This window comes from Laetiporus sulphureus, assembly GCF_001632365.1.
Source record: "Laetiporus sulphureus 93-53 unplaced genomic scaffold LAESUscaffold_3, whole genome shotgun sequence".
In the NCBI taxonomy this organism is placed as follows: Eukaryota; Fungi; Basidiomycota; class Agaricomycetes; order Polyporales; family Laetiporaceae; genus Laetiporus; species Laetiporus sulphureus.
In genome coordinates this window covers 644,214-656,706 of record NW_024468512.1, presented here as the reverse complement: position 1 = coordinate 656,706, position 12,493 = coordinate 644,214, and the positions used below count along the sequence as shown (strand labels likewise).

The window sequence follows — 12,493 nt, the reverse complement described above, 5'->3', positions numbered from 1 at the left end:
TTTGAGCGATAATACATGGGACATGTTTACACGAGAGCTAGCAAATCAACAACTACATCGATTACACAAGAATCATAGAAGGGGAAACGTAAATAAAAGACCGTGACGCCGCACATCTTAGTTCTCCGCAACAAGCTCCTTGAACCCTTTCTCCAACATCAGAATCTCGAAGCGGTCCTTTGTTATGTGTCGTTCGACGTAATCCTCCCATGCACGGTGCTTCGTCAGTAGGCGAAGCCGCATCATGTTTTTGACTCCGGAAGAGACGAAAGAAGGAAGCAAGTGTCCCAACGGCAGGTCGAGTGACTGCAGGAACACATAAACTTCTTGTGTCTCATCCTCGACATCGTTGTTGGCGGATCCAGGTGGTCCGCACTGCAACGAAACCTTACTGGTGGAAGACGGCGCCATGGAAGCAGGTGGGCGGGAAATCGATGACATGGGGCGTGGTTGTGGGCTATACACCGAGCTGACTGTCCTGCGCGCCGTGGTAGACCTACTGGAAGTGGAAACTTTCCTTGGTGGCAGCTTGCCTATGAAAATCCTGGGACCAGCAGAGTGTGAACCTCTGCTGTTTTGCTCTCGCACAGGTGCCATCGGGTGAGCAGCCACTGCAGAACCCTGCTAAACAACTTGAGTATCAGACTGCCAATGTGCAAGAAGATGTAATGTGGCGCTTACCATTTTTTTCTTACCCGAGGTCCGGTAAAGGTGGTGATAATGAGCGGTTCGTTCGGCAAGATATAATTGAGTATATGCATGGGCCGGCCATACATTCTCGTAGAGGTCAGCTTTCGCCCACTTGCGCTTTATCTATGAACATCGATGAGGTTTCAGCTATGCAACTCATGCTCGATCAACGTTCGACATCACCTCGTTGTAGTGCTTGATCAGGCTCTGCGGATTTTGCTTCTTCACAGTCCTGTGAGCAGCAAGATGAAGACTTGTGGAATCCCGCACGATTTGCTGGACCAATGCGATCGCACGTAAAATCTAATCAGCAATAGCTACATAAGGCACATCGCGAGACTCTCACCGTGAATATCCTAAATTCATCTATGTCGATGCCCATCTGTTCGCGCAAGGTGACTTTCCCCACGGAGGACTCGCTCACAACCTCAGCCCGAAGGAGCGGCTTGGGTATAGCTCCTGGGACAGCAGAGAATGCACCGGCAGCTCCTGCCATAAGCTCTGTATGAGGAGACGTTGATGATGGTCGTGTTGAACGTAAGACGGCCATGTTCGTTTTTTCAACATCGGGCACCTGATCGGTGCTTCCCACAGTGGACGCTTCGCGGCGGAGGGTGACCGAGGTCTGGACGTCTTCTTCATGGTTCACGTGAGCGTAGCGTAGTACGTACTCATCAGCCTTTCAGCCTTTGCACCATTTGGCATGTCTTTTGATTGAGACGAAAGACTTGATGTCAGATTGAAGAATGTGAGGAATGAGACAGAACACATAATAAACGAAATACGTTAGAAAAAGGCCTTCCTCTTCCGACCGGTGTACTTGGAGTCCTCTGGGACTCCCTCTTTGCCTCGTCGTCGATAAAGCTGAGATAGAACGCGAGTGTAAGCGAAGTTCGGAGACCCTAGCTGATCCTCGCACCTCCTTCTTTTTCAAAATCCACTCCTTAATTTTGATACTCTTACGTTTCCCTGATTTGTCTCTCTTGTGTTGCCGCTCTCTCCCTCTCTCAAACCGAGCTTGGCTTCCCGCTTCAGCACCGTCAACTTCCAAGCCCTTCGGGATCTGTTGCGCGCCTCCTTCCCCGCCGATGACGAGGCATAAAAACACTTTGCGTGCCTTATTTGAATTCGGGTAGTCAACGACTACACCACCGCCAAACCCAGCCCTCTGTGCTGTCGAAGTTATGAGTTGTACCTGGTCATCGGATGTGGGATAAAACTGCAGAACGGCGCGCGACGGGTTTTTCAAAGCAGCATGTAGAGTCGTGAAAAACCGCATAAGGCGATGTGGAGGAGATGATGTTGGATGTGATGTCTCAGCATTCAGCAACCATTGAATGACGGAGATGCTGTCCATGTGTCAGCAAGAATAAGCCCTTGGCGTTGATCACTTACATACCTTATTGCGCCATCGAAGCTTCCTGCACGAAATCCAAGCCCTTGTCCAATATCTTGCAAGAATAAGTCGCCTTCGACCTCTCGTTCCAGCGCCACTTCTGACAGTTTCGTTAGTTCGAATGGCGACCTGTGATACTCCAGACATACCTAGCATGCTCGGGGATACATCCACGCCTACCCACAAATGGCCCTGCTCCTCAAGGATCTCCCCAGATAGTCCTGATCCACAGCCAATGTCGAGGAGGATTGCCGGTTCGTCCGGGGGCAGGTTTAATAGTTCCAAAGCACGACATGTCATGTCCGCCTGGATCTGCTGAATACGAGAGCTGGGGTGAGATGAGATACTGAACCTTGCGTCGTGTGGACTCGAACGCACTTATTGGTATACTTTTTGGCTTCGGCGTCGCCATAATACTACAGCCGCATGTGAGAATCAGAATTGTTTCACCGGAGTCACTCACAATCTCTGGAGGAGCCTGAAGTTCCGGTCTGGACATCTTGGTGTAGAATGTTGAACGTCGAGCTACCGCAGGATCCGGAGGGCACAGTGGTGGAAAAGAATCGACCGCCGATCTAAGATCTAACTGTGTACGCTTGACCGATCACAGGCGCTAAGGCGCACGCGCCTAAGGGGGGCCACGACGGTTGTGCATACCGTTTCCCTGGTGCTCCTTTCCTCATTTCTACGTTTCTCATGCCACCTAAACGAACCCGACGTACATCTCCAGGAGCATCCGGCTTGAATGCAGGCGAGAAGTTCAAGCGCGCCAAGACCGCAACAAACAAGACTTTCTCTACGTGGGGCTGGGTGGGCACCGAAGCGTCGAGCGCATCCGAGATTACTTGGGACCAGCGTTTGGCCACATGTGGTTTCTCAGAGCGAAGCGTAAAACACATTTGCATGAATCGGTATGCTACAGAGACATTGGCAAAAGAGAGAGAGAACTGCAAGAGCGAAACCGTGTCAGGAGAGCTAGAGGACGATGTGATCGTCATATCGGACGACGAGACTCTCTCGTGTAGCAATAAAAGTTGCAAAACCAATCCTTACTGCTTGAACTATATTGGACAGGAGAAATGGGAGGACGAAGGTGGGCAATTCTGAGCGCAGATGCACCTCTCCATGTTCAGTCACCTTCTCAGACAAAGCGCGCGAAGCATTTCTGAAGGGAGCAAATCTTGGGGAGGATCCGTCCTGTCACTCGAGGGAGCCTGACCATCCCGTTGGGTTGAAAGTGAGCGGCTCTGTCCAGTCAGGCGCCATTCTCGCCTCAAATTGTGCAGAACCTAGGCGCAACATGTTATGCAAATGCATATCTTCAAGTGAGTGTATCGTCAACAGACATGAACAGATGTTGCTGACAGTGGTATTCTCCGCAGGTGTGGTTTCAGGACCTTCCTTTCCGAACTGGAGTTTTCAGCTGTCAACTACCAAATGTCGAGCGAACGAAGCTCGAGGTTAGCCGTTGTCCTATCGAACTTCCGCTGCCGCCGGCTGACTATCCCATCATTTTGTCAGGACTCCCCAATATTTCAGCTACAAGTGACATTCTCTGCGATGCAGGAAAGCAATCAAAACATGTTCAATCCTATCAAGCTGGTCGAGAGCTTGAAGCTGAGGACTACAGAGCAGCAGGACGCCCAGGAGTTAGTTTTAGATGAGTTTTCGTAGTGAAGACGTGTTCAGACTGTTGTACAGATTCTCAAAGCTGTTCATGGCCCATCTCGATACGGAATTTCAGAAGCAGCCGGACCCTGTGCTGAAGACCCTGATTCCTGACCAGGTACGTCCTATCAGCCACGACAACGTGAGATTTGACTGATAAATCTTCAGTTTCAAGGCAAACAGATATATGGCACGATTTGTGAACGCTGCCACCATCGCTCGGAACGGACGGCAGACTTCTTAGAAGTTGAACTCACGATCAAGGTAGATCATTAGCTCTCAGCGCGAGATTGTGAATGCTAAGGTCTTCTTTCTGTGATGACTAGAACAATGCCACCCTGGAGGATCGCATTGCGACTATGCTAGAGCCAGAGACATTGTCAGGCGACAACAAGTGCGTCCACGCTCGATGAAGCCGCTTCGCAGAGCTTGACGGAGCCTTGTGTATGCAGGTACTTCTGTCCTCAATGTGATAGCCTGCAGGATGCCAAGAGATACACGGAGTTGCGGGAATTGCCACCTGTTTTACACTTTTCGCTTCTCCGATTTGTCTATGATCTTTCATCCATGGAGCGCAAGAAGAGCAAACATAACATATCCTTTCCGACTACGATTGACATGGACCGATTTCTTGGTTCGCCAGAATCACGCAAGACTAGTCGGAGGAAATCCGCTGCAAGTGGGGGCGACCTCTACGAGCTGCGGGGAGTCCTATTTCACAAGGGGTCCAGTGCTTATCACGGCCACTACGAAGCTCAGGTTTTCGATGTTAGGTGCGCTCGGTCTCGCCAGTCGGCCTATGCTTCCCTGATTTCTCCAAAAGGAATCAGTCGTGGTATCAGTTCAATGACGAGGTTGTCACCAGCACCGATGCTCTGACACCCAAGCCGCGAGCGAACGGAAGTGGACAAGATGACGCGAGGGCCGGCTCAGAAAACAAAAGGTAGAGTTCTCGGACTTTCTTGAAACGTCGTGTCCACTTCAACTTTATATTACAGCAAGACGAATGGCCGAACACAGGGGCAGCAAAAGCAGATCAGGAAGCGGAGAGCAGAAGACAGTGACAGCGAGATCGAAATCCTGGGGTACGAACGTTGCATGCATCTCGTCCAACGTGTCTGACGATATTGCTACAGACAGTCGCCCTCTTCGGGTTCTATGTACAACCAAGCACCCGACGTCTCTCAGTTTGTGCACTATCCCATCGTGTGTAGGAGTACTTGCTGATTCCCTCCTGGATGGCGTAGGTACATCTCATCTAAGGATGCCTACATGTTGGTATATTCTCGTGTGGATGCACGGAGTCTCGCAACTGCTCAAAATGAGAGCTCCACGTCAAAGCAGAAGTCCACGACTAATGGTCTCCAGAAGCCAATACCTTATACCCCGACGCCTCCTTCTCCAGCTTTGGACGTAGTCAAAACGCTAAATATTTCTCACATGGAGGCCTGCGAAGCTTACGAAACGAAGTGAGCGACCTTGACCTCCCTTGTGCCTTGCTAGCTGATGTCCTCTCAAGACAAAAGCAGGCCATAGCTCGTTTTACGAAGATCAGGAACATGGTCATGGATGTTTACAGAACGTGGAACGTCGGCGCCCACGATAAGGTGAATATCATCATTAAGTAAACCGTCTTTTCACAAGTGCAATGAACGTGGCCTGTATAGGATGCCGTCGTAGTCAGCCGTCAAGCACTGGAATTATGGCTATCGCGCCATCTCGCGAAGCCAGGAAGCGAGATTACATTAGCATTAAGAGAACCATCAAATGGTATGGAGGGGCACAAGGCGCCTGACATGGGTGAGTCCGTCTCGTCGCTAGATGAACATGCGACTTCCGAAGTGACCTGATTTGTGAGCCAGATCAGATGAGGATCATGATGAACGAGATCCTCTGTGATCACGGACTGCTCCATCCAGACAGGGCCGGCGACATGAAACTCATCACCAAAGTGAGCTCAACAGAAGCTTGAGCTACTTGAGAGACGTTACTTAATCACTATAGGCAGTTCGCCAGCGCATCGCGTGTGAAGATCTTTGCGAGCTGTTGCCAGTGTTGACATGTGGTGACGTTTGCGAGGAATGCGTGCGGAATGAATTCCAAGGTAGCATCTAAGCACCGCCGACATCAGCAAATTGGTTCTTACTATGTGCAGAACGGCTGTATCAGATTGAACATCCACGCATGGTCAGCCGCTTTGACGAAGTTTGTTTCATAGAAAACGATGAACCCGGATTCTGGATATCTAAAGCGTGGCTGAAAGGTCGGCTATCATTTCAGCATGTCTTGCCGAAGTTGCTAATCATGCGCGCACATTGAGACTGGAGACTCATGAAACCGAAAATGCATGTAGCTTCCAGGCAAGATCCCTCTCCGGATGGTCCCGAATACGTGCAGCACGTCAAATGCGAGCATGGTGGTCTATCTGCAAATATCACAGCTCGGAGGCGGATCTCGTTAAAAGTATAAACTCTATGCTTGGAAGTCGATAGGAGCTGACCTCATTGCAGGCTTATGATGTTTTGCGAGAGTTGTTTCCTTCTTGGGAGGCAATATCCACCGATGCTGATCCTTGTCCCGTTTGCGAGGCGTTGATTCATATATCGAAGGAAGACAAACGTGAGATTCGCAGACAAGCCGAAGAAGAGAAGGTCGGTTTTGATTCTCTATCAACGGCCGCGTTTCTATTCAAAGAGCCGCCTCTATACAGGCCAAACTGAAGCATATGCATGACCATGCGCTCACTGGCAACACTGCACTACTTGAGAACGTGCCGTGTGCCATCGTTCCTGCTCAGTTTGTGCGATCTTGGCGACAGTGGCTTGTTCGTCCCGGAGATATATCTCGTCCAACGAGCGTCGACAACTCCCAGTTCATGTGCGAACATGGACATCTTTCATTCGATCCGAACGAACTTATCGATCTAAACTCCTCTGTGGCCATCATCAAGCTTACCGACTGGAATACTGTTGAAGAGCTGTAAGTTCTACGATGTGCAGAAAAGTTCTTCTCAAGCGAAACATCTCATAGGTACTCTGGCGGGCCACTGATAGCTGTCGAGAACTGTGGTGGTAAGATGGTACACGACATTCCTGTTTGTACCGACTGTCGCCTCAAGAGGTCCGTAGTCCACCTAAGCATTGCCGCTTTTCGTTCGTTGATGGTTGTTTCAGGAAGTCCGACTATGAGTTCACGGAGATCACTGTCCGCGTCCTCGCTGCTGGCGACCCTCTTCCCAATGCTGAAAGCTACGCTGAAGCATTTTCTCACCCACTGTCGAATTCATCATCCCAAGCGACGCTTTTAACGTATGGATCTCGCAGCGCTGGTGGCTTGCGACAATCGAAGCGCATCCGTCAGGTGAAAGCACAAGGAAAATGCCACAGAATAATCATCAGCAAAACGATGGCAGTGAAGGACATCAAGACTCTGGTAGATACCATGATTTACATCATGAAGACTTCATTGTCCTGAACAGTGCACTTTACAGATCCAAGAAGAACTTGGAACCCCCATTATCTCTCAGAGATTATTCTACCGTGGAAAGGAACTGGATGACAGCGCGGCAACAGTTACATCGCTCGGGATACTCTCGAACGACGTTGTGGACCTTCGAGAAGTGGAGGAAATAGTCGATTTGCTGTCCGATTCTGAAGTGCATCAAGAGCGACGGAAGAATGCACATGAAGGGCAAGGTTTCGGAGGAACGCTACTCGGTGGACTGGTCACATCACACGATAGTAAAGTTCCAGTTTCACCGACCACGACAAGCCCAGCAACCAAATCCTGTTGTGCTTGCACTTTTGAGAACTCACTTAGTGCTACTGTCTGCACTATCTGTGAGACTCCCTTCAGGATACAGTGAATGACTTTCTCGCAGCCAAAATACATGCTTGAGCTGGAAAGAGGTTCTGTTGACATACAGTGAAATACGTACAAAGTTCGAACGATGAGGACAGCCACTAATTTCTACATGATTGCAACGGGCCATGGGCAAGCTGACGCGACGATATGAGTATACATTGAGCGAGTGAACGGTCTAATTCATCCCAGAATATGTCACATATGATAAAGTACGTGGCCAAACAAACCCCGAACAGAGAACAGCAGAAATCACGACTATGGGAAGTAGATTGAACTAGGTGCGGATGCAACTGCGCTAGCGATCTTGAATGAACCGGGAGGCGTTGCACCAGTCGCATGGAGCACATCGGCAGATGCTAGTTGCGAGTCCATGATTGAGGCAGGAGGCAGCGGAGCACGCGTCTGCTGTTGAAGGAGCGAGCTCGCAGTCATCAAGACGTCGACCTCGCTGGAAAGTGGCCCCACCATGTCGACAGCTTGTGCAACTGCTGACTGGGTTGCGACAGAGACATCCTTCACCGTGACTTGTGCGGCAGGGCTCTGTGAGGGGGAAATGCCTGATGACATGGCCACGACAGTGCGATCTGCTGCCACCTGACGCGCTGCTTGCAATACGACCTGCTGAGCAGCAGCAGTGAGAGCATTCGACTGTGACCCAGCACCATCAAGGCTCTCCGCAGCAATTTTAGAACTGAAAGCCTGGGCGGTGACCGTGAGTACGTGTTGTTGTTTGGCCAAGGCTTGTAATTCAGGACCAACGTCGTTGGGAGATGCAACTACTTGTGATTGGGCTTCTTGTGCAACTCGTTGAGCAGCAGTAGTGAGCACTTGCACAACCTGCGAATCCGGTGCCACCAGAGGCTGAGCAGGCGCCAGTGTAGACTGCGCACGGAGGATACTGAGAGAGGATCAGCGTGATTTCAAAACCGAGGAACATAACGGACGTACCGAGGCTGTGCTGTCTGCGCCACTACTGAATCGCTCATCACCCGACGAGGGTTATGCACATCGCCAACCAGCGATGGTCGTCGCGAAGGAGTAAAGGAGGCATCAACAGATGCCATAGGAGCTATAGTCACATGAACTGTATGTGTGAGAAGCTCCTCCTTGCCATCTTGTATGAACTAGTTATCATTTGAAGTTAAACACGGTTGCGAAGAAGATGAACGAGCCACCAACCCTGGCCTCAACCGTAACGTCACAGCTCTGAGCATCAGGGGTCGGTATGCCAGATAGGACTTCGTCCTTCCATGATAGCCAAGATGGAAGGGAAGGAGAGCTATACTGCACAGGCATGTTGGCTCGGGAGGCTTGCGGATCCCAGATACGCGGCTGCCACGACCAGCGAAGTCCAACATAGGCCACTCCTGGGGGCGTGCCAGCTAGCCTCCGCTTGAATGGGCGGAACATCCAACCGCCCTCGGTTTTCTTGGCATCTACATGCCAGATGTGATTGCCTTTTGATTTTGACTTCTTGCCGTCTTCGTTGAAGCGGGAGATATACGGCTGATTCCACAGGAAGTTACGAATCTGTAAGATGGAATGTAAATTAGCTTCAGACCGAGAATGCATTTACCTTTCCGCATCTCACCTTTTTCATGGGTATCTTCTCTTCAGGGTAACCCTGCCTCGCAAGCTACGTCGCATTAGTAAAAGAACTGAATTGACAGTTGCCTGAACTCACCTCCTCAAGGAAGGCGTTCGTGAAGGCCTGTATACGGAACTTGAACGGACGGAAGTCCGGTGACTCGTCCAGCCGCTGCATTTTCTTAGCCATGAGCGTCTGATGAATAGGCTCCCCCTTCGCATCTGTAGCATCGACTACAATTACGAGATATCAGTCATATTGTTGGATCTTAAGATCGACGGGGAAGCTTACGATTGGAGCAGATGTTGTTGAGAAACTCGAAGAAGATTCGCTCCACCTCGGCTCGATACTCTTGCGGGACTTCGTTACCGTGTCCCGAAGATGTCGATCCACCCTCGGCAGAAGGCGACCCGTGGCTCATCCTCCGCTGGCCGACGTGATTATGCGGTCCTGCGGCCGAGACGGCATCGCCATTAGGCTTGATCTCCGACCCGCCGGCCACCCCATTCCAGGATTGCAGCACATCACCATAATAATCGTTCTCATCTGAATCATGGCCCGTATCCATGTCATCATCATAATCTGGTGTTGAGGCACGAGAACTATGCAGTCCCGACAACGTAGGATGGGACGGCAACATATCGAACGAATTTAGAGCGGGATGTGGCTCGCCCTGTGCATGCGCAAAGGAGGATGATCTGGACGAACGAACAGAGTGATGGGGAGCAGGATGGATGGCCGAGGACGTTAAAGGCACTGGGATCGACGGCTGGGCCATATGGGTGGCTCGCGTAGGGGAACCGTATACGGGCTGAGGAGGGAATTGCAAGGTCGATGGCCCCGCGATAGGTACACCCGCGTCTGGGATCCTCACCAACATTGGATTGCTGGAGAGGGTGTGTTGATGGTGATGGGCAGCCTGTAATTGTACTGGAACTGGTACCGCATTGTCCCCCCACATGTTTTGCGGCAAAGAGGGGTTGAAGGTAGTAGATGGCAAACCACTCGATGAGACGGGGGGAGCCGGAGGAACAAATTCCGCGGACGCTTGCATAACCTGATGGACATGCTCCAATGATGGATATTGTACAACTGTATGCAACGGGTGAGATTGATGTTCAGCACCTGGAATGGGTCCCAACGGAGGATGATTTGCCATCTCAGCTGAACTGGGTGGTCGAGAATTTGCTCCTGCAGGCTGTACTGGAGCAGATATTGACGGCATGTCACTGATAGTTTGCACGGATGTGGGAATCGAGGGCATTGAAGACGCAAAAGAGAATGCGGGCGATGCCATAGCAGGATCTGAGATATGCATCCCCGTAGATGAGGATATCTGTAGCGAGGGAGCGTCATCCTGAGGCTCAAGCTTCATGGCTTTGAGCATCCTGTCGCCGGCAACAGAGGAAGCACATCGTTTGCGGGACGTGTCGGAAGCATCCAACATTGCATTGGAGTCCAAAGTACTGGTAGATGAGGAATATGTTGATAGTCCATTTATATGCTGTGGTATTGCCATGTCCAGGCCGGCCAACGTGGATGCATCTGTCCCAGCAGCATCGGAAGTAGCAGCTAAGCGAGCATCCGTGGAGATGGGATGGGATAACGAACCTGAAACATCTGCCAACTGCATAGCGGCAACGAGGTCGACTACTGCCATGACGTTCTGCTTGAGGGCCTGGACAATCTGTTGTGCATCCGTCGTGGACCCCATGTTGCACGCTTCACTTCCGGAATTGGCTGTACGTGCAATGCTAGTCATTTCATTAATGATCGTTCATGAAATGAGAAGGGCATCGATAGCACTCACTTCTTCAGCATGTCAGATAAAACGAGTAATGTACTGCTTCCAGACTGCTCGGGCGAATTCTCCTTTGCAGACGAGGGTTCATCGAACGGAAGCGTGTATTGGAATCCTGCCTCGTGAGCTGACGCTGGAGTTGCGCCGTTGCCAGAAGAGAACCCCAGATCCGACGCGGAACTCAAGAGATTCGGCGGCGACGCAGAGGAGCCGGAGCGGCTTCGAGAGGCGGCCATACTGTCGAGAGCTGAAGCAAGCGAAGAAGATGTTAATGAATAAGTCGAGGCCATGCCGCTCATGGCAGGGGAAGAAGTGTGTGACACGTTCGTGGAGGAAGTAGTCGCACTAGGAGAAGAAGCTAGCTGGCGAGGACCATCGAGGCCGTCAAGCCCATTAACACGATGGTCGACGCCGAAGGAGCCATGCGACGTGAAGTCTGGCAGGATTGTTTGGCTCACTGTGCGATCTACAGGCGTTGCGGATACAATTTCCATGGACGAAGTGTCCGAGGCCTGCAGGGGAATCATGGATAGCGACATCTCCATTGACACGGAAAGCGCGTGACCATGATCAATTTCTGACTGATACACGGGAGGCATTGCGGCGTGAACATGTGAGGAGGGATTTGGCGGAAGAGAAGTGCCAGGATGTGAGGGGGGGATCATAGGATTGAAAACAGGTGAACCGTCATTGGTCTGGAACTGCTGGAAGGACTGAGAGTCTAGCGGTGCTGATGTCTGGAGTTCCTGAGGGGAAGCCATCAGGATCAGCAGAGCGGTTGCCGGCCAAGCTCAATAGTTCTAGCTAGTGACAAGCAGGTAGCGCTTAATGAGCCTGACAATCGAAACTTGGAGAATTTTCGGCTCGTAAACCTTGTTGACAAAGAAGGGCATTGGAGTTCAGTCCTGCGAGGTCTAGCCGTCCGGGGACGCGCAGAAGACTCACCGGTACGGAGCAGTACGACTGGCGCGAATATGGAATCGGAAGGATCGTGCTGGTGTACTTCAAGTCACTCTTGCCTGCAGAGAAGTGGACAAGAATAACTCTGCAAGAAAGACCGAGAGGGCAAGAGGCGGATCGACGAGAAGACTGGGATGGGATATCTGCGAGCTGATGTCGAGGACTACGACCGAGAGAGCCTCAAGGACGCGAGGCTACGGGAGGGATTAATTGGTCGAGGCCTTGCACTGGCAAGGGCGCCTCTGAGATTTGCACACTCCGTCCGCACAAATACACGCAAACAAATAGACTATAGCAGCCACAGCATCCGTCAGCTGCTACTTCGCCTTTTCAATCCTCTCCCAGATTCTCCCAATGTTCTCCCGTTGGTTTCCGCCATATATCACGGAACTGGATGCCCTTTCTGTCGTCGATTCCTCCCCACACGTGCCCCTTCGCCGCGGCTGGATGCGGTTCGGCAAAGCCTAGGGTTTACCATTTACCTTTTCCCCCATCCTTCAGACCCTCGTCTCATCGTGAGACCACT

At 51.2% G+C, this 12,493-nt stretch overlaps 4 protein-coding genes across 4 annotated transcripts; 1 reads left to right on the top strand and 3 right to left on the bottom strand.

Moving 5' to 3' along the window:
• Positions 1-117: 117 nt before the first annotated feature.
• On the bottom strand, positions 118-1,240 carry LAESUDRAFT_755002 (uncharacterized protein; the record flags this gene model as incomplete). The annotated part of the gene is made up of 4 exons (XM_040911979.1): positions 118-624; positions 682-813; positions 874-966; positions 1,037-1,240. 4 exons carry the CDS (start codon positions 1,238-1,240, stop codon positions 118-120), a joined length of 936 nt encoding a protein of 311 aa, XP_040769081.1.
• A 147-nt stretch (positions 1,241-1,387) lies between these two features.
• On the bottom strand, positions 1,388-2,651 carry LAESUDRAFT_720561 (williams-Beuren syndrome critical region protein 22). Its single transcript, XM_040907843.1, has 6 exons — positions 2,550-2,651; positions 2,465-2,502; positions 2,236-2,414; positions 2,090-2,186; positions 1,610-2,039; positions 1,388-1,554 (listed from the first exon to the last, which is right to left on the bottom strand). Exons 1-6 carry the CDS (start codon positions 2,583-2,585, stop codon positions 1,477-1,479), a joined length of 858 nt encoding a protein of 285 aa, XP_040769080.1. The 5' UTR covers positions 2,586-2,651; the 3' UTR covers positions 1,388-1,476.
• A 131-nt stretch (positions 2,652-2,782) lies between these two features.
• LAESUDRAFT_643052 (cysteine proteinase) lies at positions 2,783-7,619 on the top strand (the record flags this gene model as incomplete). Its single annotated transcript, XM_040903761.1, has 24 exons — positions 2,783-3,179; positions 3,232-3,323; positions 3,373-3,411; positions 3,469-3,546; positions 3,608-3,735; positions 3,788-3,872; positions 3,923-4,018; positions 4,081-4,148; positions 4,207-4,527; positions 4,578-4,697; positions 4,753-4,839; positions 4,891-4,941; positions 5,002-5,223; positions 5,274-5,361; positions 5,422-5,562; positions 5,613-5,705; positions 5,759-5,858; positions 5,910-6,017; positions 6,075-6,217; positions 6,265-6,405; positions 6,465-6,733; positions 6,785-6,878; positions 6,932-7,186; positions 7,245-7,619. 24 exons carry the CDS (start codon positions 2,783-2,785, stop codon positions 7,617-7,619), a joined length of 3,591 nt encoding a protein of 1,196 aa, XP_040769079.1.
• Positions 7,607-12,182, bottom strand: LAESUDRAFT_747079 (uncharacterized protein). Its single transcript, XM_040911455.1, has 9 exons — positions 11,953-12,182; positions 11,017-11,879; positions 10,818-10,960; positions 9,498-10,751; positions 9,303-9,439; positions 9,210-9,254; positions 8,798-9,148; positions 8,567-8,742; positions 7,607-8,516 (listed from the first exon to the last, which is right to left on the bottom strand). Exons 2-9 carry the CDS (start codon positions 11,766-11,768, stop codon positions 7,874-7,876), a joined length of 3,501 nt encoding a protein of 1,166 aa, XP_040769078.1. The 5' UTR covers positions 11,769-11,879; positions 11,953-12,182; the 3' UTR covers positions 7,607-7,873.
• Positions 12,183-12,493: the final 311 nt, after the last annotated feature.

Coding starts and splice junctions, on each gene's coding strand:
- LAESUDRAFT_720561 (XM_040907843.1), bottom strand. CDS start 2,585: ATGTCCAGACCGGAACTTCAGGCTCCTCCAGAGATT. Junction 2,503..2,549: donor TTCAGGCTCCTCCAGAGATT/GTGAGTGACTCC, acceptor ATGCGGCTGTAG/TATTATGGCGACGCCGAAGC. Junction 2,415..2,464: donor GCCAAAAAGTATACCAATAA/GTGCGTTCGAGT, acceptor ATCTCACCCCAG/CTCTCGTATTCAGCAGATCC.
- LAESUDRAFT_747079 (XM_040911455.1), bottom strand. CDS start 11,768: ATGGCTTCCCCTCAGGAACTCCAGACATCAGCACCGCTAGACTCTCAG. Junction 9,255..9,302: donor CGAACGCCTTCCTTGAGGAG/GTGAGTTCAGGC, acceptor AATGCGACGTAG/CTTGCGAGGCAGGGTTACCC. Junction 9,149..9,209: donor AGAAGATACCCATGAAAAAG/GTGAGATGCGGA, acceptor TCCATCTTACAG/ATTCGTAACTTCCTGTGGAA.